Here is a 25,367-nt window from a genome sequence, read left to right on the forward strand (position 1 = left end):
GTTCATATACAACAATGCTTTTAAAATGATTTTAGCGCGCTTGCACACTTAATATTTTTGTACAAATTTTGTACGAGACGTCGCACAGCTTCTTGTGCACACGAAATTTTCGTACAGATTTGTACGCGATTTTGTACAAAATTGGGGAAATATGCGCAGTTTTTCGTGCAAGTGCACAAAAAAACTGTGATGTCTCGTACAAAATTGTACATAACATTTAGTGTGTGCAGGCATGCTCCAAGGGGTGAATCACTCGGCGTTGTGGTGTACACATGAGTACATGAGTCCGGATGAGGACACGTGTACACATGAGTACCCACTGGGGTTCACCCCTCGCATGCTCCCCAGGTAGATCGATTTGTGGAGCAGCTAAGTGAGGGTGTCGCATCGGGCCCGTGTCTCTGTAAAATTGGCAGAGCTTTTGGAGCTTTTCACTGGTTTGTTGCTGCAGGTGGTGTCCGAGGTGCGCACCCACGCGCTGCTCCCCTCGATGGAGGACACGCTCGCGGCGCCCCGGCAGGCGGGCACGGCCATCAGCGCGGGCGTGCACGTGGGGCGCACCAACATGCGACAGCGGCGCCCCATTCCCCTCGCCGCCAACTACTAGTGCCCCCACACTCTCGACTCGTACTGAGTTCTTTCTCAATAACGAATTGACGTCTGTGCGCATTAGTAAGCGTGTCAACATTTTTGTATGTTTCACAAAAAATATTATCAGTTTCGTTTCAACTAGTTCACATCTAGGTGTATGGGAATTGTAGGAATTTTGCTAGACCACTGTATGGTAAAATTCCGATCACTTTTTACAGAGTTTACACATCTAAGTTCCTATGGAAATAGCTGGGTACGACACGTTCGTGAGAGTGCACTCGTGAGTACAGTCCAAACAGTGTACTTGTGAGTTCGTAGTTTTTTATTTCGCACCTCTCCCGCCTATATTCATGGGATGATTTCTTCTCTAGGCTTCTTCAAGCGTTTAGTCTTCGAGCGTGGTTTTAGGCTTGAATAAAGCGTACAACTCGCTTCAGTTTTGCCAGTGACATTGTGTCAACGTTTACTCTCTCTCAAGGAATCCCCCATTAAAAGAGTTTATAAGCGCAAAATCTCTACGCCGCTCCCTTGCCGTCCCACCGCGGGCGCACAGTACCGCCACCCTTCGCGACAGAGACTGCCGGGCGGCCGTCCGCCGTCAGATTGGGCTGCAACGAATGGTAGCCGTTTGACGGAAAAAAGCTTGAGACCCTCCTGTGAGGGTAGTAAAAGTGCCTGTGTAACATAAGTAATAGTGTATGTAAAAATAATAATAATAAAGTTTCATGGATGTCGTCAGTCAGGGCTTTGTTTGTGAAAGAAGAGTGAGCGTGAAACGGAATTAATTTACTTTCAATGTTATTTTGAAAAAATAAAAAAATAAATAAAAATGCTTTATTTTGATGAAGGTATTGAGTCCGGCTATTTGAGTTGCAAAGTGTGTCTGTTGCAGCATGGAGCACGTTACAATGTTGATGGACAGATTTGTCCTCTTGGTCTGCCATGTACACCCATTATATTCGGGTGTCACCAACTTAAATTTAATTTCCTAAGACGCAACAGACAAAAATAAATTAAAAACACAATTACGTTTAGGCCAGTAAGTAGTTATGATTCTGAAAGTGGGAGAAGGGAATAACGTGACTTGACCTATCTCTAATGTAAGTATTTATTTGTGCCTCATCACAAAAGAATTATTTGACTCAATTGCCAGTGTTAAGGAAAAAATTCCACATGGAAAAACGGTATACTCAACTAACTCCAGTTACGGTCAAAATTTCATCGACAAATGGAGATAAACAAAGTAAAAGAATATGCAACAGAACAGAGAAGAGCTCAACTTGTATTTTTATGAATCCAATGTTAAAAAGAGTCATCGCAGCTGAAGTCCTCCTTTTATCAGAACACAAGTTGGAGTAAAGAGAACTCCAAACATGTACGAGAGCAATATTAGACTACGCATACTCCACTTGAACTGTCTCCAAATTCCACCTTATTAGGGAGACCTGAGTAGGGAGAATGCTGCCGTGGTCCATTTTAACCTAAAGAATTAAACCACTTTACATTTACATTCATCTTGAAATTTTTGAAAGTTCTCACTCATGCTTTTTTAGACCAATATTCACGCATCAATTATTTTTTAAGATTTAGTTCATGCTGCAAACAGTTTTTTGTGTCTACTGAAAAATAATTGAAATTGAGCAATGATCCCCATCTTGCGCTTCATTTTGCATCACATAGTCTGACCACGAGGTCCACCTGCACTAACAGTGACAGTCCTCCGTCAGTTGGATCCGGAAAGAACCACGATAGTGGAACGCCCTCGCTCCCCTCGTCGCTGCTGCAGCCTCCGCCAGGCTACCTCACAGACCGCCGCCACCGTGGCCACTGCGATGCCTGCCGACCAGGCGGCGGCCGCCAGCCTCAATGGAGCTGCCCCGTCCGGTTGGGCTGCGGGGTCGCTGGGCTGGAACAAGCGGACAGGGGATCACACTAAATTACTATGTGGGTTTTTCGGCGCGCCAATGCACGAAATTGAGCATGCACTTCGCAACGCACGAATTTGTGCGCGAAAATGCACGATTTTCTGCATACTTGCGCACAAAATCGTGCATTATCGCGCACAAATTCGTGCGTTCCGAAGTGCATGTTTAATTTCGTGCATTGGCGCACAAAAAAACCACATAGTAATAATTCAGTGTGGGGGCACTGCATGTCAAACCATGGGTGGAAAACTCTACACCTCCTGATGCAGAGTTCACCACACTTTGAAGTGGAGACCTCAGAGTCTCTAAAATTGCGGAGAGAGGCTCACAGAGTCCCTATCCCTTCATCATCATCAGCGCTGTTAGGCCTCAGCAGACCTCTAGCGTTCGAGTAAGCAGCTACTGCAAGCGAAGGACCCAGACTGCAAACCTCAAGGATATCCCCTATTCCCGCGCAAACGTGGAGAACTCCGCAGGTGCACACTAAATGTTTATGTACAATTTTGTACGTGGTGATGCATCATTTTAAACTTGTGTGCCGTCGTACATAAAATTGCGCGTGAATTGGCATAAATTTATGCATTTTCACGCATAATATTATGCAAATTCCCCGCATGCAAAAAATCGTGCAAGTGGCACGTACAAAATTCTGCATAAACATTTAGTGTGTGGAGTTACGACCTCTGCACTTCAAAGCGCGGAGACTACACTGAAAATTCCACACCTCCGATTCAAGTGTGGAGTTCTCCACGCTCGGTATCAGTGTAGTGGCAGTCTTAAAACATGGAGCCGTCATCAAAAGAAGTCTGTGGCTAGTTGACATACGCGTACGAAGACGAGTGGATTCCAAAGCAAGCTTAACCACACCACTGTGGCACTCACCGCTCGCACGCGGCTGAGCCGGTGCAGGCGGTGCCAGTAGTTCATGATGCCCGAGGCGTGCAAGGCCAGCACAGTGTCGCTGAGTCGGCGGCCCAGCGGGTCGTGGCGACGCATGTAGAACACTGGTTGTGAAGGAAGGAATTAAACACATTCGCATTAACAGCATTTCCACATCAACTCATACAGAGATGGAGGGGGAGTTGGTGAGGCAAGTAGTCCGCATCACTTTCTCCGATCCCCACCTCCCTTGCGGTGGGCCAGCACTCTTAAAAGCATACCAAGCATTTGCTTCATAACTTCAATGAAAATAAAGGCATTGTAAAATTACTACGTATTATGAAGAAATGCTTCGTATTACGAAGGGCGGGGCGTATTACGAAGGATTTTGCTTCATAATGCGAAGCATTTCATCGTAGATTTTACAATGCTTTCATTTTCTTCGTATTACAAAGCGATTCTTTGTAGAGATTTTACTGTGAGAAGACCGGTGGAGACGGTCAAAATCCCGGACGGGTTTTGGGTCGCTAAATGGGACTCCAAAACGTATGACCCCACCAATGGATTGCTCTCCGAACGATAAATCCTAGGGTCACACGTTTGATTCTAGTCTTTGTTAAGTGACTCGGAGCTCAAATCGACGCGTCCTAATAGAATAACCCTAACTGTCAGAGCAGATCCAAGACAATCCTAACTGCCAGAGCTGATCCAAGACAATCCTACTGTCAGTGCAGATTTAGAACTATCCTAACTGCAGAGGTACCTAAAAGCTAACACTAGTGTTCATAAAGTATCTTCACTGCAAATCAGAGAATCTCGATGTATCTTAATACCATGTCCACGTACTTATGTAAGGATGAAACTTTGTAAGAGGCCCTTCGGCGAGTCATTTTATGAAATATGTTTGTGTCACGGACTTAGAGAAAACACCACTTTTCAAGTTATATGCAGTTAGGATAGTACTGAATTGACACGAAAAGTTAGGATTGTCTTGGATCTGCTCTGACAGTTAGGATTGTCTTGGATCCACCCTGGTAGGATTATTCTATTAGGACGCGTCGAAGAGCGTCTCGAGCAGACTCGGGCCAGAGCCCGCTGTGCCCTGGCCCCACTTGTACATTTATTCATGTTGATACGTTTATTTCCGTAACTTGATACAACCTGTACTCGAAATGGCCACGCTCTCGTCCACGACGTAGTGGCAGCCGCCCAAACATTTCATTGAGGCAGGCATGATCACTGACCGTATGACTGCGAAGCTCTCGTCCGACTCGAATCTGCAATATACGGGAAAGCATGACGTGTTTGAGGACGCTAGCAGGAGCAGGAAATGAAGTTTCCGCCAAATCGAGGGGTCCTATATTCAAAAGATCTTATCTGCGCGTTCCCCCGAAGACAATCTTATCTTAAACGCAGGCGAATTTCACTCAGTTTGACCATTTGGGATGGGTACGACAGTAAGCGGGATATATTTCTGCATGCACTATTGGTTTCTTTGATCTTTCATCTTTACATTTCAGTGAATATAATCACAAATTTATATTGATTTGTAGCTGTATCAAATGATCAAACTGAGTGAAATTTGCCTGCGTTTAAGATAAGATTGTCTTGGGGGGAACGCGCAGATAAGATCTTTTGAATAGGACCCCTCGAAATAGATGTTGGCAATGTTTATTCAATCTTGCTACATCAAAACCTTCGCTACACTTCAAACCTACCTGTCTACTAATTACACACTTGCAAATGCATGCTTGCAAGGACACACTTACAAACGCATGCTTGGCCAAATACACACTTAAAAATGCATGCTTGCAAGTACACACTAACAAACGCATGCTTGGCGCCGTATAACTCCGTGCTAAGCATAGGTGTTTGTAAGTGTGTACTTGGTAAGCATGCATTTGTGTGTACTTGGCCAAAGCATTCATTTGTAAGTGTACTTGCAAGCATGCATTTTTAAGTGTGTACTTAATAGGTTTGTAGTGTACAACTAAAGCATTTTAGTAACCTGTCCAAACACAATGCAACAGTGTCATCCTCGCAGAACATCGACTTGTCTCCTCCGAAGCCCATCGTCGCGACACTCTCCACAAGTAGGCGGCTGTTGTAGCCGACCGCCGTGACTTTTGTGTGTTGCAGTTCCGCTACCTGGAGGGAGGGAGGGAGAGAGAGAGAGAGAGAGAGAGAGAGAGAGAGAGAGAGAGAGAGAGAGAGAGAGAGAGAGAGAGAGGGAGGGAGGGAGAGGGAGAGAGAGGGTTAGAGAGAGAGACCGGGGAAAGATATAGAAAGAGAGAAGTGATATTATTAACGAGAACTTGGTGAGTTTCTCTCTCGAAGCACCAGCACCTGCAGGACGTATTTTCGTGAAATGACTGGTATGTTTTCTTTCTCACCGAAGTGATGCGAGATGCAGTAGTGACCGTGGTGGTGTCTGCCGTTAGCAGGGACTTGAGGACCACGTTGAAGTTCAAGACAAAGAGAAGCCAGGAGCCGAGCAAGGCGCGCAGCGCGGCCCGCGACGGTCCTTTGGGAAGCGGCACCTGTCAGTCACATGTGCTTTTCTGAAAACCAATCGGCGATTGCAGCTAGCGTTCCATTCGTAGAAAGGAGTGGATTGAGAGTTCAGTTAAACGCACGTCAAAGGAAACTTCGAAACCAAACACACAAATTGTGCTAGACCAACCCTTTCTTTTGCGATCAAAAGCGATAGATGTTTTGAACAGGACCTTTGGCTGGCATTAACACGAGGCCAGATTTGAAATCTAAGGAGAATTTCCTATGGTGGCATTCTATAGATTCGACAGTTTCAACAATAATAGGGTGTTCTGGCTCACTATGAAACAGAGGAGGACTTCCGTTCCATCAAGAAGGAGGTTCGATCTCACGTTTTAGACCTTGCAAAGTATTTTTAGCACGCATAGTATAAACTAATTTACTTTGGTGTAGGTGGAAACAGTTCGTAAATTACGAAGTATTTTCTTTGTAAGCTTATGTATGCTCAAAATACTTTCTTATATCAAACTGCTTTTCTTTGTAAGGCCTAAAATAGATTGCAAGGTTTTCAGAGTGCTGACTGCACTTTCAGACCTGAGCTCCTACGGTCTCACCTCAGTCAGGGTTGATAGATTGTCGAGGAGGAGCTTGCTAAATTCGGAACGACGATCGTCGCCTTGCCCTGAAAATGGACAATATGGTTTGTATTTTGCCCTCCCATGGCGGCGAGACATGATCGCGGTTACCTGCTCGAATGATCCAAAACTGCACAGCGAGAACGAGCAGCAGGCCGCCGAACAGCATCGCAACAACGGAGCCAGGCAGCAGAAACGAAACGGCAGCGTCACTGTCAACGGCGATTCGCAACGCATGTTCTCGACAACTCTCACAATTTAGGTGCTCCACTCAAAAAACCTTGCGAAAGTATTCTCCGGCATTGCATTGCAAACTCTCTTACAAACTATTGCATTGCGAAGTAATACTTTGCAACTAGCAAAGAGAATGCTTTGCAACGTTACAAACCAATGCCTCCCCTCGCTCGCAACTATTTCTTTGCAATGCGAAGAAAATAGTTAGCAAGGGAGTTTGTAATACAATGCCGGAGAATACTTTGTATTGCAAAGTCCTTTTCTTTGCAAGCTTTTCAGAGTGTCATTGAATTTTATAAGATGAGTACTTCTGTATAAGTGGCAGGGAGGTTTATTGTTGTTCTGAGTTGGCGTGTTACTGTTCAGCTTTTAGCCTTATGAAGTTGGTTCTGATATTTTCCCGTTCTTCTGCTTCCCTTCCTGAGGAATATGCGTCCGTGAAATTGTCAGTCCGTTGTTGAGTGTAAACGTATACGCCGCAAAGTTCTCGTGCAGTAAAACCCTTGGCCAGCCCGACCAAAACCCAAAAGTAGAGGTCAGGGGTGCACTCGCGGTATAGTCGGGCCACGTCTGGATCACGTTGTCCGCAATAGCACGCGGATAGAGCGTAAAAGTCTGCGTTACAGTGAAATAATAGCTGACAGATTTGACCTGTGTTGTGGGGTTCTTTGGGGCTGCTTTCGGTCAAATCCCCATCATATGGAGGCGTAATAGAGCGTGATGGGCCTAGGTGAAGAGTGTCACCCTGCCGCGAAAACTCACACACCTGCCCGCCCTGGTGACGCCGCACCGCACGTGCACTTTGAACGAGTCCTGGTTGACCACGTAGCTGGGCTGCAGCAAGGAGGCGCCTCTCGGCGACAAGTCGTACGGGGCCAGCGCCACGTCGCAGTCACCTCGCTCCAGCATGCCCAGCCTGCCGGTGTAGGAGCCGTTGTCCAGAGGAACCTGCACGCAAAGCGCCAAGTCAACGCAAGTTTTGCTTCAGCTACAAATTTAAGTTTCTGGTGCTCAATCGAGCAGAGTTCGCTGACAAGGAGCACTCTAAGAAGCTGTTTGTGAGTAAAGCTTCCTACGATCTCCTCTGCTCGGGAGCAAATTCATTCGGGCCGAAAGTCTCCACAAGCATAGTCTTTTCATTCAAATTTGTAGGTGACTTTGGACGAACCGTGGGTATGTCTGGAGTCATTGAGATGTCTGGTGTAAAATTCCAGTGTAAAGCTGCCGCCTCAAACACGCTCTTCATGATGTAGGTCTCCAGCGTCCAGTTATGCACTGGAAGTACAACCATCCCACCATAGTGGGTGGGTATCGGTTACAAGTGAAATTTTCGATCTGTCACTTCAAACATGTTAGAATATCATTAAAAATTCAATGGGCAAGCGTGGGGTTGCTCCTCCCCCCGCCTTGGACGGACCTAAGGCTCTTGCGACACGTAAGGTTGCAACATTAAGAGAAAGTGTTCATACCATTTTCAATTGAGAATGAGCGTCGAGTGCAGGACACCGACAAGCCTAAAGACAAGCTTGCTCTTATTGTACAGCCAAGCAGATTCCGTGGAACCTGGAGGTAAAATCAGAGACAAGCGATCCTGGATCACACAAGGCTACACGATCTAATGTGTACTAAATACACCTCTATTGGAGTGCACTTAATAAGAATGCATACTCTCATCTCATCGACTGGTTCCTATTTGTCCGTCACGCTTCTATAGCTTCTCGCTTAGCAAGGACTCTCCAACAGATGTGTACTTGTTAGCACACTCCGTCGGTGGATTTTGTAGTAAATTCCACGTCAAATGAACCCGCATTCTGGATCCAGAATTCGACGCCCTTCAACGCCTGCTTCAGTTTCAAGACAAAAGTTACAGTAAAAGAAACCTGCCAAAGGTGTAATTTCTGAGATGTTAACGCCAAGCGAGGATTAGGCCTGGAGCAGCATCACCCTCATACCTTCCCTGTTTTTCTTTAATTCTGCAGTTTCGTGTAAAACTTCAGCACTGAATGGAATGCAGCTTTCCCGAGCTTTCCGCCGAGAAGTGACAGAAGGAAGCCTTGCTGTTACGTGGAGGAATTCGAGTGTGCCCACCTTGTCGGGGAACGGATCCAAAGCAGCCACCATTTTCGGGTCCACGGAAGGCCATGCAGACACCTGGCCCACTAAGACTATCTGGCCAGAACCCTGGCCACAGCGCACTTTCTGCTCTCCACTGCAGGCAAAGTGCAAAACATTCTCAGAAGAGAATCGAAAGAAAAATTGTCACAAGACTACTTCTCTGCTTCAAACAGCGAGACAAAACGCTCTGCCAAAACTGCAGCAAAACTTCAACAATTCCTCGCAATTATATTTTCCAGGGATGGGTTGTTTTCGTACTTTCTAAGTACAACAACTGATTCACAAACCACAATAGAACCGGAATGATGAGTGCAGTCCAGCCCAGACCTCGTTGTACTTTCCAAAATCCTCGTTGTACTTTTTCCAAACATTTTCCTTGTACTTTTGTTGTACTTTTCATACGTTTTCTTGCAGTGTAGTAAAGGCGCGAAACAAACCGATTGGCGACAAACCTCCTCACCTCTCCTTGTAGGGGAACATGGTGTAGATCGAAACGCGACTTTCCCCAGGATCCATTATGGAGATCGCAACATTGAAGGCTGACATTTTGGTCCAGAAGAGGCGAAGCAAGGCACGCACGGAAAAGTCTCTCCAATGAATCGGCTCTGAAAACGAAGTGAGAGAAGTGTTCAACAGTTCCGTTGTTCTGGGTGACGGACAACACTCGTCCCCGCTAACTTGTCCCAGGCATATCTCGACCCCAGTCTAACTCGCCCCGGTCCGTACACTCGACTCGCCCCCACTGTTGTGCCAACTCGCCCCCAGATATTTTTTTTTTTTTAAATTTCCGCGCGGGCCCCGACTTGCGCATTGTTGTCCCGCACTTTGTTTGACTGGTGGACACGTGGACTCGGAGACTCGGAGGGACTGCTGCACTGCCCCGCGCTGCCGCGCTAGCCATGACCCGCGTGCGCTACACCGTCACCCAGCGTGGGGCCCGCAAAGCCATCTGCGGGGCTACCTCTACACTCTAAATGTTCTACAGTGAAGATTCTCCATATTATGGTGAAAATGTTCCATATTATGGTGGTGCAGCTGACTTCGTAACATACCATTGAGAATTCACTATACCTTATAGAGATTTTGACGAATTTCGTTGGTATTATGGAGAAAATCTCCACCATATTATGTTGGTGCAGCCCTTCACCGTAAGACATTTACAGTGTACACTTTTGCCAGAAAAGTGAGACTGGGCAACAGCTGGCGGTGCGAGCAGCGGGGCAGGTGCCTGGGCCGCATGGTTGTGGACGACAGTGACAAGGTAGTGGACGAGCAGGCCCACTCGCACGCCCCTGACTGGGGGAAATGTAAAGCCGAGGAGACGGTACAGGGCATCAAGGCCGCTGCAGGCACATCACGGGCATCAACAGCTGCCGTGATCCAGTCCAAAGTTAAAAAGCTCTCTGATGAAACTGCCATGAAACTTCCGAAATTCACCAACTTGAAAAAAAATGGTCAGACGAGTTAAGAGGAAGGACTTGCCCGCAGAGCCCAAAGACCTAGAGGGCCTTGAAGTAGTGCCTCGCCGCTTTACATCGACCCTGAAAGGTACATTTTTAATGTCGTCAACCACAATCGATTCGATATAAAATCACACGACGTTTTCACTGGGGACTTTGTTAGGTGACAGGTGGCTGTTGTACTACGACCACGAGGATAGGGAGAGAATGGTAGTGTTCAGCAGCAGCTTGCACCTGAAAATGCTGCAGCGGGCCCAGTTCTGGGTCATGGATGGCACCTTTAAGAGGATGCTTTACCCGCGGCCGGGAGTGGGGATTCGGGCCCCCGGCGGGCGGCAAGGCGCGCGTTGCACCGATGCAAATGTAACGTCGCCGTGGCTTCACTTTTGATCCGATTGTCACGAAACTTGGCAGACGCGTTCGTGATGCCCTGAGGCAGGCCTCGCTCGTTTTTGCCGCGTTCCAAACCGTTCATTTGAACATTTTTTGAACATTTCCGTTCAACAGGTTTCGGCCACAGCAGCTCAGTTTGCGGGACAGTATCCCAAAATCGGAGATCAAGGTGAGATGCGCGCTGAAGTTTTAAGTGGCTTCCCGCAAACGGATCGGCAAAATGTTGAACGACCTCGCTTGAATCTTTAAAATACAAACGCCCTGCAGCGGCGTGGACGGCGTGGATCAGCCCGGCCCGGCTGGAGCGGCTCGCCACGGCCTGGTGGGGAGCCCCCTTGCACCCGAACCCCGCAGCGCAAGCCCGCCCCCACTCCTCCGCCGCCTAGGCCAGCCGGGGAAGCGGGGGCAGGGGGAGGTGACAATAGGTGCATCCGCACGTGCAGTTTTGTTTCACTCGCACCCGCAGGAGAATAGACAGAGACGTGAGCGACAAGAACGCGACCCTCCGAGCCGGGCGAGGAGGCCCCGAAACCGTCCGCCGGATCGCCGGCCGCCGGACCGCAGAGATTTCAAGAAATTATGAGAACAGGGCCAAAATCAACCTTTTCACGAAAAATCGTAGTTGCGCGTTTCGAGTCTCGCTGATTATTTCTATACCTATTTCTAAAAACCCAGTTCGGGACCTAATCGCCGCTTCCTTCTTTCACTAGAGTCACTAGAGGGCACTAGAGGCTAAATTAGAATGGTCCAGAACTTACGAAATCAAGTATTCTTTTATTTTCTGCCCTGCCGACCACTATTTGAACAATGGTTGCTCAAAGTTGAAATCACTGCTCCTAATACCACTAGAATGCTTTATCTATTTGACCTAGAGGCAAGCAAGTATCACGAGACGATGCAGAAAACTATGTTTAACAACTTTTATTTAGCATCCAATTCGATAAACCGCCTGTCAGATTGGTCAAACGGTAAAATATGTATGTATGAAAATCACGATTTGGGCTGACTTTGGGCGGCCACTGCCTCAAATCTAGGCCCTCTAGTCACACTCTCTCTACAGGGCAGTGGTCTTTAGAGGCCTTGTTTGTAAATCCTAGCTCAGGAGAGCGATTTTCTTGCGTAGTTTGGACGCTGTGTTGTCGCGAAGTTGGGCGAAACGGCGACAAATGAATAGAAATTGCGATGTGGGGTGACTTTAAGCAGCCACTGCGTCTGATCCGAGGCGGTATTTCGTACCCCCTCAGTGGGCAATCGATCTTTGGACCTTCCTTTAGCACGCCTTTGTTACGGAGTGCGATTATCCGGCTTAGTTTGGAAGAAGTATTGTCTCAAAGTTGATCAAAACGGTCACAAATACCTTTGAAAAATCGTGTTTTGGGCCGACTTTAAGCAGCCACTGCGTTTGATCCGAGGCGGTATTTCGTACTCCCTCAACGGGCATTTGGTCTTTGGACCTTCCTTTGGCATGCCTTTGTTACGGAATGCGATTGTGTGCCTTAGTTTGGGAGCAGTATTGTCTCAAAGTTGATCAAAACCGACTTTAAAGGCATTTTTGACTGTTTTGACTCATTTTGATCCAACACTGCTCCCAAACTAAGGCACATAATCGCATTCCGTAACAAAGGCATGCCAAAGGAAGGTCCAAAGACCAAATGCCCGTTGAGGGAGTACGAAATACCGCCTCGGATCAAACGCAGTGGCTGCTTAACCCTGTAACGGCCAGACTACTCCCCACCGACTAAAACTACTGTTTAGGGTGTTTTTCTTCTTATTGAGGTCCTTGAGAAAGCAAAATGCCCGTCCATACAAGAATCGGATAACAAACAACGAAGTTAGAATTGTAACCATATGGTTACGTTGGTAGTCCCCGGTGCGGTCCATAAAAACTTTGCATTGCTTTGTAGGGGATACCTCTGGTGTCGGAAAAAAAATTTGTTGGGAGAATGATAGAACAGAACAAGAAGAAGCCGTAGGAACACTTTGGAAGTCAAAACTTGAATTGCATTGCCCGCAATAGCAGTTTTAATCGACTGTGACCATATGGTCACCTTGGCCGTCCCGGGACCGGCCATTTTTGTAAAAATACAAGTACGTGTTTTTTCACATATCAGCCCACCCTGACACCATTGACGACGAAAACACGGGTTGTAACCATATGGTCACATTGGCCGTTACAGGGTTAAAGTCGGCCCAAAACACGATTTTTCAAAGGTATTTGTGACCGTTTTGATCAACTTTGAGACAATACTTCTTCCAAACTAAGCCGGATAATCGCACTCCGTAACAAAGGCGTGCTAAAGGAAGGTCCAAAGATCGATTGCCCACTGAGGGGGTACGAAATACCGCCTCGGATCAGACGCAGTGGCTGCTTAAAGTCACCCCACATCGCAATTTCTATTCATTTGTCGCCGTTTCGCCCAACTTCGCGACAACACAGCGTCCAAACTACGCAAGAAAATCGCTCTCCTGAGCTAGGATTTACAAACAAGGCCTCTAAAGACCACTGCCCTGTAGAGAGAGTGTGACTAGAGGGCCTAGATTTGAGGCAGTGGCCGCCCAAAGTCAGCCCAAATCGTGATTTTCATACATACATATTTTACCGTTTGACCAATCTGACAGGCGGTTTATCGAATTGGATGCTAAATAAAAGTTGTTAAACATAGTTTTCTGCATCGTCTCGTGATACTTGCTTGCCTCTAGGTCAAATAGATAAAGCATTCTAGTGGTATTAGGAGCAGTGATTTCAACTTTGAGCAACCATTGTTCAAATAGTGGTCGGCAGGGCAGAAAATAAAAGAATACTTGATTTCGTAAGTTCTGGACCATTCTAATTTAGCCTCTAGTGCCCTCTAGTGACTCTAGTGAAAGAAGGAAGCGGCGATTAGGTCCCGAACTGGGTTTTTAGAAATAGGTATAGAAATAATCAGCGAGACTCGAAACGCGCAACTACGATTTTTCGTGAAAAGGTTGATTTTGGCCCTGTTCTCATAATTTCTTGAAATCTCTGCGGTCCGGCGGCCGGCGATCCGGCGGACGGTTTCGGGGCCTCCTCGCCCGGCTCGGAGGGTCGCGTTCTTGTCGCTCACGTCTCTGTCTATTCTCCTGCGGGTGCGAGTGAAACAAAACTGTACGTGCGGATGCACCTATTGTCACCTCCCCCTGCCCCCGCTTCCCCGGCTGGCCTAGGCGGCGGAGGAGTGGGGGCGGGCTTGCGCTGCGGGGTTCGGGTGCAAGGGGGCTCCCCACCAGGCCGTGGCGAGCCGCTCCAGCCGGGCCGGGCTGATCCACGCCGTCCACGCCGCTGCAGGGCGTTTGTATTTTAAAGATTCAAGCGAGGTCGTTCAACATTTTGCCGATCCGTTTGCGGGAAGCCACTTAAAACTTCAGCGCGCATCTCACCTTGATCTCCGATTTTGGGATACTGTCCCGCAAACTGAGCTGCTGTGGCCGAAACCTGTTGAACGGAAATGTTCAAAAAATGTTCAAATGAACGGTTTGGAACGCGGCAAAAACGAGCGAGGCCTGCCTCAGGGCATCACGAACGCGTCTGCCAAGTTTCGTGACAATCGGATCAAAAGTGAAGCCACGGCGACGTTACATTTGCATCGGTGCAACGCGCGCCTTGCCGCCCGCCGGGGGCCCGAATCCCCACTCCCGGCCGCGGGTAAAGCATCCTCTTAAGTCGGCGCCCAACATCTTTTGCCAAATATACGCCATTCATGGCCAAGTCAACGGAGTCAAATGGGTGCCACTCGTGATTGCGCTCCTCGAGCGCAAATCACGCGCCACGTACGAGCACCTGTTGGAGATCCTGAAGGAGGAGGTGAGGAGGCGTCTGCGGAAGACCCTGGCCCCAGCCATACACTCTAAATGTAGGGTGCCCAGTAACTGGGCGCCTTTGTCGCCCGCCCCACTTTTTAGGGTGCCAAATGTCGCCCAGTTTCTGGGCACCTTTGTCACCCAGTCTCGAGGTGGACAAACCATTAAGGAACCTGCCTCCACCCATGGACCAGCAGCGACTGAGGTGCCAAAGGTGCCCAGAATCTAGGCACCTCAGTCGCCCAGGAACTAGACACCTGAACATGTTCTACCCTGGGAGAGGGCCGGTTACTGTATGATTTGTCCACCCCGAGACTGGGCGACAAAGGTGCCCAGAAACTGGGCGACATTTGGCACCCTAAAAAGTGGGGCGGGCGACAAAGGCGCCCAGTTACTGGGCACCCTACATTTAGAGTGTAGTGTCGACCGACTACGAGCAGGCCTCCATACAGGCCGTACGAACAGTATTTCCAGGTATTAAAAAAGTTATACATATTTGAAAGTAAACAATGGGCGATGATTTGATGGCGAGTCACCCACTTGCTGCAGGCAGCAGGCCTGCTGGATGCTTGTTCCACTTCGGCCAAGTCCTATGGAGGGAGCTCCAGGCCGTGGGCCTGGCCGTGAGGTACCGCCTCGAGGAGAACCACCAGATGCGCAGTGACTTCCATGCGCTCATCGCCATCGCATTCGTCCCCGTCAACGACGTCGAGGACGTCTTCGACGAGTTGGCGGACGTCGCCGTGGTGTCCCTGGATCCGGTCTTCAAGCACGTAGAGGATAATTATCTGCGGGGTCGTCTGCGAGCACGCCGTCGAGGGGGTCGAGTTCGCGAGCGTGGTGCACCCATGTTCCCGCCCGCTCTGTGGAACTGTTACGACAGGACCGTAGAGGGCCTACCGCGGACAACAAACACTTGTGAGGCCTGGCACCGCCGCCTGGGCACCCTGGTGGGTAAGCACCACCCCTCGCTCTTCGTCTTCCTAGCTCAGCTGCAGGAAGAAATCGGCGAGGTAGACCTGCAGATAACCCGGGCCGAAGGCGGCTTCTCACCAACCAAGCGGCGCAGCGCTCTGGAGGCTGCCGAGGCCCGCATCAACCGCATCGTTGAGCGGTACCAAATCTACAAGGACGGCGAAGACGTCGTCTCCTACCTGCGAGCCATCGGCCACAACCTGGCAGGCCAGATTTGAGTAGTGTCCACGAGTCCACCCTTCAAATAAATTTTAAAAAATAAATAAAAAAGATTTAATTGGGGGCGAGTTAACCCGGGGACCAACTGGGTGGGGTCGAGATGAGCGTGGGACGACTTGGGCCGGGGACGAGATAGCGGGGACGAGTTGTCCTAGATCCGTTGTTCTGGATGTTCAGGACGGGAGCCTTATATTTGACGGAAGCGAAATTGACTTAACATGAAAGCAGTCAGAGTTTCATTAAGTCTTACCAAGATCTGTCAGGAGGAAGACGGGTCACGGGTCATTAAATATCAACAGCGCAACGTAAGTTGCGATGCAGTTAGTAAAATTGAAAGCTTCTTGAGCTGCAATGAACATAAACGCGAAACGTGGCACCAACTAGTACTACCTCCTGTGTCGGCACGAACGTGCACCAGCACGCGCAGATGAGGCGCCCACTCCGCACGGTGCCTCAGAAAAGAGGCCGCGCGTTCGACCTAGAGAACCAAGAAAACAAACTTTGGCATTTGGCTTTGGTCGAGGAGTCCTATAGGACTATAGCACTGTTAGCTATAGCACTGTTAGCTATATAGCACTGTTAAGTGGAGATACGAAATTAAGTCGGTCTCCTATGGATATGCATTGTACACTCTTAAAGTCGTATGGTGAAGATTATAATAACGCCCCTTTGAGAATTTACTGTAACTTGTGGGAGGGGTCCGTAACTCAACAAATGATATTTTCATGATTTCGAGCATTTTCGTTTATCTTGAAAACAGAGAAACTAAAAATGATGTGAATAGGTTCTTCGCGAAGGTATGAACAAGGGTAATTGTTTTTATCCTACGATTGGAAACGACTAGACGCTTTCTTCGGGAAGAAAATAGTTAAAGTTACAAATAACGTATGACATTAAATTACTTTCGGCCAGAAGGAGGCGTCTAGTCGCTTCCAGTCATAGGATAACAAATATAACCCGTATTAAGGCCTTCGTAAATTTTCACCCTCACCGTTTTCGAGATATGCTCGAAAATGCTAATAAATGTTAAAATCATATTTTGTTACGTTACGGACCCTTGCCTTAGAGTTGTTTTGACGAATTTCGTTTGTAGTATGGAGAAAATCTTCACCAAAAATTTGTTGGTGCACCCTTTCACCGTAAGACATTTACAGTGTACCTTACTCGGTCCTACCTCGTCCAGGGTGCCGATTAGCAAGCAGCCCGAGACCGGCCGATGCAGCCCGCGGGGACGCGGCGTGCGCTGCGGTCCAGCCGGTCCAGCTAGCAGCAGCAGCAAACGCTCGCTGGCGAGGCGGCGCAGCACGGCGGGGCAAGAAGAGTCCCCTGAGACCGAAAAGGAAGAGGAATCATTGGAAAGACACGCCGACAGCTAGTGAAATCCTGTGCACACTTTTTCAACGCTCTCCAACCATCATGCTGATCATAGTAAAATAGCTTGCAACCAAGGAAAATTCCGTCTCATCGGGCACGATCACTCTTTGATAAGTCTTCATCGGCAAAGAGTCGACTTCGTGCGACGGTCCCCGCTTACGCGGCGGGGGTGAGCTCGAGCCACAATAGTTTTATGGCCCTCCCGAGCTCGGAGCACTACCCGAGGGGTTACCCACTCGTTGCTTTAGTGTACACACGATTCCGGATTCCCGCGATTCCCAGAACATATCTCTGAGAAAAAGAGAGAACTTTCGAAAATTTTCTTTGTATTTGAATGTTTTTGTGTGTATCACATGGTTACCATGACTTTAAATTGAAACTATGAGGATTTTCCATCAAATTTTGAAAGATTTAGGAATGATTCCCGGACTGAGTGTACACATGATTCCCGGAGTGGGTAACCCCTCGGCACTACCGGAGCTTTTGTCTACCACCATGTGCTGTTTGGTTTTCGTGTCGCAAAGAGTTGAAATCCGGTCCCGACCCGTCGACTCTTTGCCGATGAAGACTGTACAACCGTAACGATATTGAGTCTCCGTACGCACCTGCAAGAGCTGTCACATTGGAGCCTCGGTGTTGCGGCAAAGACACAACCAGCGCATCGGCAGCATCTGCACCAGAAAATTCTCCAGAGTCGTAAAAGCAGACGGACAGGAAGAGCCGAGAGGGCAACCACTTAATTTTTCCCGCACACAAGGTTCTTGAAAGGAAGAGATTTGGCAAGATTTCGGGCCAAAATTATGCACGATATCGGCTAGGATTTCGCAAGTGGCTGCCCCTTTGGATGAAGCAGATAGAGCAAGAATGCATGGAAAGAACGCGAACAAGGTTTCTTGTGCCGGTTAACGATCTGCGGCTACGGAAATACGGAAGTATAACTAACATGCGCTGTTATCCCGCCTGTCCGTGTGCCGTCGACATGTCTTTAACGCGGCTTAAACAGAGAACGCAGAATATAGTGCTTCAGGAAATTGTGTGTCGAAGCATAGTTTCAAAATGATTTTTGGTACTCCGAGCGTTCTTGCTGTGTGGGCCGATGGTCTATTGTTTCGTAAACCGTGGGCCCACAGAACGCTCGGTTCAATTCACGGCACAGGAGCTCCTTGGACAATTTTGAAACGTCAAAAAGATTCGTATTACCAGGAAATAAGTACAGCTTTGATTATGGTTCCGCCCCCGAATTTACTGTAACATACGAATTACATGTAGGTATCCTTAATTTTGGCAACTGCTCATATCGAGATGGCTCTGTTCGTTATATCGTGCAGGAAACTCATCGTACTCTGCAACAAACAATTTTCAACTTTTGATAGTGTTTGTGGATGGCTTAGGTACTGCATGTTACCCGATCTTCCCCGAAGGAACAGCGACGTGAAGTCGAAGAGGAAGTCTTCCTCAGGGCACAGGTCGGGCCTTGGAGCTTCCAGTCGACCGCCTGCCTGCGAAATGAAATTGCTGGGAAGGGGCCAGTAGGCTCACTGAGAATAAAAAAGTCTTGAACAGGACTAAAATTTTGGGTGAAGGTTTCCTCGCCCAGATTCGGGTGAGGAAGATTTCCGCACCCAAATTTGGGTGATAATAGGCATACACGTAGGTGATACACCCTTCCTCGCCCAATGGATAAGGAAGCCTTCCTTGCCCAAATTCGTCTGATAAAGCATACCTCGCCCCAAATTGTGTATCGATAAAGACTACTTTTTCATTCTCAGTGCTCCAACACTGTGGTAAAAAGCAACGGAAAGTTCTGTAAACAACTTGTAATAATCCTCCGTCGCCCACTTTGTAATTTACAAACTATTTATGCGTATTACTAACTAAAATTGTTTAGAATGCTCAAAATACTTCGTTAGGTTTTAAGGGGGGACATCACTCCAAAATGATAAAAAATCGCAACTTTGTTTTATTAGTTTATACTATAGACCATTCTTTTCTGCGTCGAATGGCGAAAACCGCATTCTGAAATTTTAAAAAATGCAGTTTTGGGAGGTTGTGGGCCGCAAACATGCTTAGGGGAAAAGCCCAGGTTCCCCAACTTTGATCGCGTTTTTCTCGGAACATGAAATTGCAAACGGTTGCAGGCCTCTAGGGCCCAGTTTTTTAGCTACAGCGGGGAGATTTAGCATGGAAGCTCCTACGACATGCCACTATGGTGGGTAGCAAAATAATTTGCATTGGTCAATTTTTATTATTTTTTTAACGTTCAAAATTAAACAATTTTGACCAAAAAAATTGAACAATTTTTTTTGGCATGAAACAAATACAACTTTAAATGATTTTTTAAATGTGATTGAGGTACCCAGCATAGCCAGACATCTCAGGAAGGCTGTCACCAAATTACGTTGTTCTAGGTCAAACCGTTTGGCGTCCAGTGCTGCAACCGTGCGAAATGGTCTAACCTAACACTGAAAAATGCGTTTTCAACGAAAGCGCTATACTGCCCTGGCGGATTGACTTAGTGTTGTTTTATACTTTATCTGTTAAAATATGAACAATTTTTCTCTTTCCGTTTGGTTTTTATTACGATTTTACAAAAGTACTGTTTTTGGAGTGATGTCCCCCCTTAAGGGGAGGTTCTGGTGAAAATGCTATTTTCTCCTAAATAGGTCCCACTGTTAAAATTTGTTAAAAATTTGGTGTCTTATCAAGTATTTATTAAAATTTTTCATTGGGGAGGCACATTCTATGCCCTGAATCCAGTCGCAGAGCCTTTTTCTCCCATTCAGGCTATAACTTTAAAAATCTTCTTGCGCATACTATTTTGTCGTAAAAGGTTGGCTTAGACATTTTTCACTTCTTCGATTCATTTTTTAAAAATGCCGGCATGCCCATCTCAAAATGTCAATTGCATTTTTATTCGCAACCTTTCTAACCAAGCATTTCACTAAAATTGATCAAAAATGTACAAAATAGACAAATTTTAGGGACTTTTCAGCTTAAAAAGCTAATAATTAATAATATAATGGAAGTTTTGAGCTATGCATGCCGGAATCTTTTGAAAATGAGTCGAAGAAGTGAAAAATGTCTAGGTCAACCTTTTACGACAAAATAGTATGCGCAAGGAGATTTTTTAAGATACAGCCAAAATAGGCTCAAAAAGACTCTTCGACTGGGTTTACAGCCTGGCATGTGCCTTCAAAAGTCAAATTTTAGCCTCCTCAATGAAAAATTTGACATTCTGAACAAATTATGACTGTGGGATCCATTTGAAAAATGGCAAGATTTTCACCAGAACCTCCCCTTAAACGCGCTCGTGGTGCGGTGATTTAACGCATCACAGCGAAAGTGCCACGTTCAAATCTTTTGAATTCACAGCTTGAATGAATCCCTAGAGCTCGCACTCACCAAGAACCATGTTCCTTGAACTGCAAACAACCAAAGGAGCCCTGCTGTGGGCTGCCTTTCGCACCTTCCATAAAAGAAATGTATCTGGGCCGAAAGAATAGAGAAATCGTCATTCCCTTCGGAAAAAGAGTGTAAATGTTCAAAGGATTAAACGTTTGCGCATTCAAATCGATATATGTGAACCTTGCGTTTAGCTTGAAAAGAACCTCTTTTTTTTCTTTTCACCTTGACTCAAGTTTTCACAAAGGATAGACTTCGGTGTCCCCGACGAGATGATATTGACTGAACTTGCAGGCCGAACTGGGACGTCAGTAGTATATCAGCCTCCTGGTGGCATCTACACTACTGACGTCTTGTATACAGTCGTACTTCCAGAATTGACTCATATCTCGGGCAATAAATTTTTGCCGGACCTAGGCTTTAGACTCTCCTTTAGTTAGTTATTAAGGCCAGGGACAGGTGAAAAAATGATCTCAGAAACTGCTGGTCCAAAACTTCTTATTTTCTGTCAAAATCTTACTCTTGATGATAAACTATTTCACCCAAAATCCCATCCCATAATATCAAGCGGTTCCTGAGATACAGGCTTTTTTATAATTTTTTAAGTGTTTGTTAAAAAATTCCTGTGCGTTTCCCATTTTGGGTTATTGACCTGACCGACATATTTTTTTGTTCGTCTAAGTCCAAAGAACTAACGCAAGTGACAGATTTTAGTTTCCGGCACTGATAGCAAAATACCAACTTTTCAATTTTGACATTTTTCAAAAACCAAAGATTTTCCCTTTTTTTGTAAAAACCGATATCCAAAACCATACTTCTGGGTGGAATATACAAAAACTGTCACTTGCGTTTCCTCGCAATAACCTACTGAGTCAGTGGAAAAAATATCATTGACGACACTTCAAACTGTATGCGCACAGGACCATTCAAATGTTAAAAAAATGTCTTCGGAGAAAAGGGCGTTTAAAGTTTGGTGACAGATTTTAATGGATTTTCAGCCAAAAAAATCTCCTTGCGCATACTATTTTGTCGTAAAAGGTTGACCTGGATATTTTTCACTTCTTCGATTCATTTTTAAAAGATCCCAGCATGCACAACTGAAAATGTCCATTACATTATCATTGGCAAGCTTCTAAAGCATGCATTTCACTTAAATTGATCAACAATGTACAAAATAGACAAGTTTTAGTGACTTCTTAGATGAAAAAAGCATGTGATTACTAATATAATGGAAATTTTGAACTAGGCATGCTGGAATCTTTTTAAAATGAATCGAAGAAGTGCAAAATGTGAAGATAAGCCTTTTACGTCAAAATAGTATGCGCAAGAGGATTGTTCAAGATACGGCTAAATAAAGCCAAAACAGTCCAAAAAAGACAATTCGACTGGGTTCAAGACCTAGCATATGCCTTCAAAAATCAAATCTTAGTCTCTTTGAAGTATGATTTCATATTCCCAACAAATTATGACAGTGGGGTTCATTTTAAAAATGGCAAGATTTTCGCTAGAACCCCCCTCCCCCCTTGATGGCAAAACGGACAATTTTACTAAAGTGTCGTAAATGCAGGAGTGTGCGAAAAGATGTATTTTAAGCACTTCCAGGTCCCGGATAGTCGAAGTCCCGACAGATCCTGAAAGAGGAAGGTCCAAAGGACCATTTTCCACCCAGAACTCATTTCATTCAATTTCACCAAACTTCTTCATTTTTTCACCTGTCCCTGGCCTTAAGCCTACAAAAAATCAGGCAAATCGGAGAGGGTCGCTGGAAGAAGTGGTCCGTCTTAGTTGATTTTGCTCTAGCAGATAATCCCTGAAGTTCAAATGAACAGTCTTGCCTTAAGCATCAGACGATCGGCTTCGGCGGCCGGTTCGCACGTCCTGTGCATTCCAACGGCACTTCGGCCTCGTCCGCTCGATGCTTCCTCACTTACCGGTCGCAGCCGAGCTCGAAGGCCATCCATCAACATAGACCGCTGCGGCATGATTGATCCAGAGGGGACAACCGTTGTGCAGAGGCGTGAACGATGAAATTTCCATTTCCCGGCAGCAAGTGGACAGCCTCTATACAGCCAGGACTTCAGTTTTAAATACTTTTACGTCAAATGTTTGCAATGAAACCGCGAATGAAACAGGGTTTGAGATTCCAAGGATTCATGGGGGTAAATTATTTAGTCATTGTAATATTTTGATAAAATCATGCCTTCATTTTTGCGGTGTAAGTGCCTTCAACTACTTTATTTTTCATTTTAAAACTGCAGCACCGCAAAAAGGCACGCGGTCGCGCACGCAAGCACGAGTCATCTTCACGGTGCTTCTGGACTCCCAGGTGAAAAGCGCCGACCTGGCGCGCTCGCACGCCCCCAGTATGCATTAGCACACCTGTGCCGCCCGTGTGATAGGCTGCCTACCCCATCGGCGCAAGGCCTCAAGCCGCGCTGTCAAAGCATCACCGCCTTCGTGTCGTTCTCTGGGCCGCAGGCGTTGCCGCAGCGGGCTCCTCCTGGGTGAGCAGGGGTGCAAGGGGGTGGCCACCCTTGCAACGGTGGATGAAACTTCCCGGAACTCGGTTTTTTGATTAGAATGGGTTTCCAAGTACCTATGAATTTCAACGCCCAAATTCAACCCCTTTGAGACTGAAACGCTACAAATTCGAAAAGGGGTAGATCCTCCGAGGGGTTGGCCGCGGGTGGTCGAAATCGAAATAAAAACTTTCCAGTGTGTACAGGAGAGGCCACTGGATCGTTTGCAGCCAGTTCCAAAACATGTTTGGAAACAACTCCCTCGAGGGGGTGTGGGTGACTATGGAAAGGGGTGGGTTTGTTCGATTGCCATTCCGCTTGCACGGTTGTGGAGGAGATACTCATTTGGGTCGGTACGCAACAAATTTCACGTTTCTAAACAACAAAAGTCAAACATATCGCCGCGTTTGTCGCGGTTTTTTCCTTCATTTTCTTCGCAACACGAAGCGATTCTTTGTAGAGTTTTTACTGTGCACAGGAAAAACTAAGGCGTACAATTACGCCCTTCTTGTAGCATACAAGAGCTCCTCCGCTCCTTTCCTCTCATCTAAATTATGCATTGGGGGGAATAAATAGCATGAAGCGTAATTGTACGCTGGAGTGAAGGATCGCCAATGAGACGTAGACTCTTTCAGAACTGCACTCACTGTATTACGAACTCCCTTGCGAACTATTTTCTTCGCATTGCAAAAAAAATAGTTCGTAAGTTGTGAAGAAAAAAGTTTGCATAAACGTAGCAAAGCATTTTCTTTGCAAGTTGCAAAGTAATACCTCGCAATGCAAAGAAAAGAGTTTGTAAGAGAGTTTGCAATACAATGCCGGATAATACTTCGCAAGGTTTTTCTAGTGTGTGGGTTCAATGGTTTTGAATTCAAACCGTACATTCTTAATTTTTCAGACTATATTCCAGGGATCCTTAACTTAACTTAACATTTAACTAACACTGCTCTCATAACCCGGGTGGAAGGATCTGCAGTCTGAACAGCACTTCTTCACTTGCGTTTTAATGAACTTAACTTAGTGTTCAAAGTAACTGTAAATTATAAAAAAAGTGGAAGAAAAGCCGAGATTTTTCTGTGTTTAAACTATTCTGTAACCGTAATTTTCTACAAAAAGAGTATAGAATTTTGTACAAAAAGCGTAGTAAAACTGCAGAAAAAGTACCAGTTTTTTCGCCCAACTACAGTTTTGACTACAGTTTAGACGAATTTCATACTGCAGTGAATGTACTTATAAATCATAGTTACACCTACAGAATTCACTTAAAGAAAGAATGAAGTTAAAGTGTAGTGTTAAAAGTACGTGTTAAAAATGAATTTGAACGTTCAACTTTCCTACTTCTGTCTGATTCTACTGCCCCCTTCGATCTTCTATGGTCAACTTCCTTATTGTCTGATGATGAAATCATTTTTTTCTGCGGGGAATCGAACCTCGCACCTTTTGGTTGCGGACCAAGTGCCTTATCCACTGGTCTACGCCGCCTGCCTGAGAAGGTGATCCACCCAACGTGACCACATAATAAGGCCTGGTGCCGGGGGCATTAGCAGGGGAACTCAGTTAAAACTGCAGTTTTTCTTCAGATTCTTCTGCACTCTCTAATCTTGACACTATCATGCAGTCTAACTGTCTCAGAACTAATCATTAACTGCACTTACTGCTGTACTTCATGTCTATTGTAGTGACTATAATTTAAACTAAGTCAAAACTGAAATCCTTCTGCAGAGGCGCTCTGTAGTAAGACTGAAGACCAGAAGAACAATTTATTATTAGTTTAAAGTCTGTGACCAATGCACATAAATTGGAGTTCTCAACTCTAATACTTTTGCAGTTACTTTTGAATCCATAGTACTGTTCCAATACTGCAGTTTTTCCACTGAGTTCAAACTGCACTTCAACTGCAGATCCTTCCACCCGGGAACGTAACCTAAGACAATGTTCGCGAAAGGTTAAGGGTACGGACTTATGAAAGTACTTGCAAACACTCTGAGAAAAAATGACGGTAAATCCTGGATAATTTTTTTGCCAAACTTTACCGTACTTCAAAAACCAGTATCCTCCGTACAGTCTACAGTATTTACCGTACTTGTTTTACAAAATATTCCGTAGTCTTTTAACAGTAGATACCGTTCTTCCGTACAGTCCATGCCGTAGGAAAGACCAGATCTGGTCCCATCAAAGGCCGCTTCCAAGAAAAGTCCACATCAGGATCTTGAAAAAAGGGGGTCGACCGACTGAAAAATTTTATTGCACCTTTCAATAGGTCTCGTCAAGACCTTTCCAACGAGTGGTCGGAAGAGGGGTCCAGGAGTCCGACTTCAGCAGTTGCGTACATCA

General features: G+C 46.3%; 3 protein-coding genes across 3 annotated transcripts in view; 1 reads left to right on the plus strand and 2 right to left on the minus strand.

Annotated features, from left to right (window-relative positions):
• The window catches only part of LOC117642648 (fatty acid synthase-like), a 36,693-nt gene extending 35,254 nt beyond the window's left edge, over positions 1-1,439 (plus strand). Inside the window, exon 31 of the mRNA XM_034381060.1 lies at positions 452-1,439. Coding sequence (XP_034236951.1) covers positions 452-607 — 156 coding nt within the window. The 3' untranslated portion in view covers positions 608-1,439. The remainder of the gene's footprint in view (positions 1-451) is intronic.
• A 246-nt stretch (positions 1,440-1,685) lies between these two features.
• On the minus strand, positions 1,686-17,006 carry LOC117642635. Its single transcript, XM_034381020.1, has 14 exons — positions 16,913-17,006; positions 16,129-16,216; positions 9,333-9,477; positions 8,846-8,966; positions 8,227-8,320; positions 7,926-8,032; positions 7,524-7,705; positions 6,635-6,735; positions 6,503-6,570; positions 5,789-5,935; positions 5,404-5,543; positions 4,557-4,672; positions 3,399-3,520; positions 1,686-2,497 (listed from the first exon to the last, which is right to left on the minus strand). The coding sequence occupies exons 3-14, from the start codon at positions 9,416-9,418 to the stop codon at positions 2,315-2,317; spliced, it is 1,467 nt and encodes a 488-aa protein (XP_034236911.1). The 5' UTR covers positions 9,419-9,477; positions 16,129-16,216; positions 16,913-17,006; the 3' UTR covers positions 1,686-2,314.
• Positions 16,446-25,046, minus strand: LOC117642919. Its single transcript, XM_034381557.1, has 6 exons — positions 22,446-25,046; positions 20,515-20,598; positions 18,518-18,611; positions 17,718-17,783; positions 17,030-17,064; positions 16,446-16,487 (listed from the first exon to the last, which is right to left on the minus strand). The coding sequence occupies exons 1-6, from the start codon at positions 22,494-22,496 to the stop codon at positions 16,446-16,448; spliced, it is 372 nt and encodes a 123-aa protein (XP_034237448.1). The 5' UTR covers positions 22,497-25,046.
• Between the last annotated feature and the right edge of the window lie 321 nt (positions 25,047-25,367).

Source organism: Thrips palmi, unplaced genomic scaffold (assembly GCF_012932325.1).
Source record: "Thrips palmi isolate BJ-2018 unplaced genomic scaffold, TpBJ-2018v1 HiC_scaffold_16, whole genome shotgun sequence".
NCBI classification, from domain to species: Eukaryota; Metazoa; Arthropoda; class Insecta; order Thysanoptera; family Thripidae; genus Thrips; species Thrips palmi.

Excerpts from the sequence above, each read along its gene's own strand:
- LOC117642635 (XM_034381020.1), bottom strand. The coding sequence starts at position 9,418 with ATGTCAGCCTTCAATGTTGCGATCTCCATAATGGATCCTGGGGAAAGT. Across the intron at positions 6,736-7,523 it reads GGCGTCACCAGGGCGGGCAG|TGACGCTGCCGTTTCGTTTC; the intron begins GTGTGTGAGTTT and ends CGCCGTTGACAG. Across the intron at positions 4,673-5,403 it reads GTTGCATTGTGTTTGGACAG|ATTCGAGTCGGACGAGAGCT; the intron begins GTTACTAAAATG and ends CGTATATTGCAG.
- LOC117642919 (XM_034381557.1), bottom strand. The coding sequence starts at position 22,496 with ATGCCGCAGCGGTCTATGTTGATGGATGGCCTTCGAGCTCGGCTGCGA. Across the intron at positions 18,612-20,514 it reads TTCAAGGAACATGGTTCTTG|GCAGGCGGTCGACTGGAAGC; the intron begins GTGAGTGCGAGC and ends TTCATTTCGCAG. Across the intron at positions 17,784-18,517 it reads GTTCCTTCGGGGAAGATCGG|ATGCTGCCGATGCGCTGGTT; the intron begins GTAACATGCAGT and ends TTTCTGGTGCAG.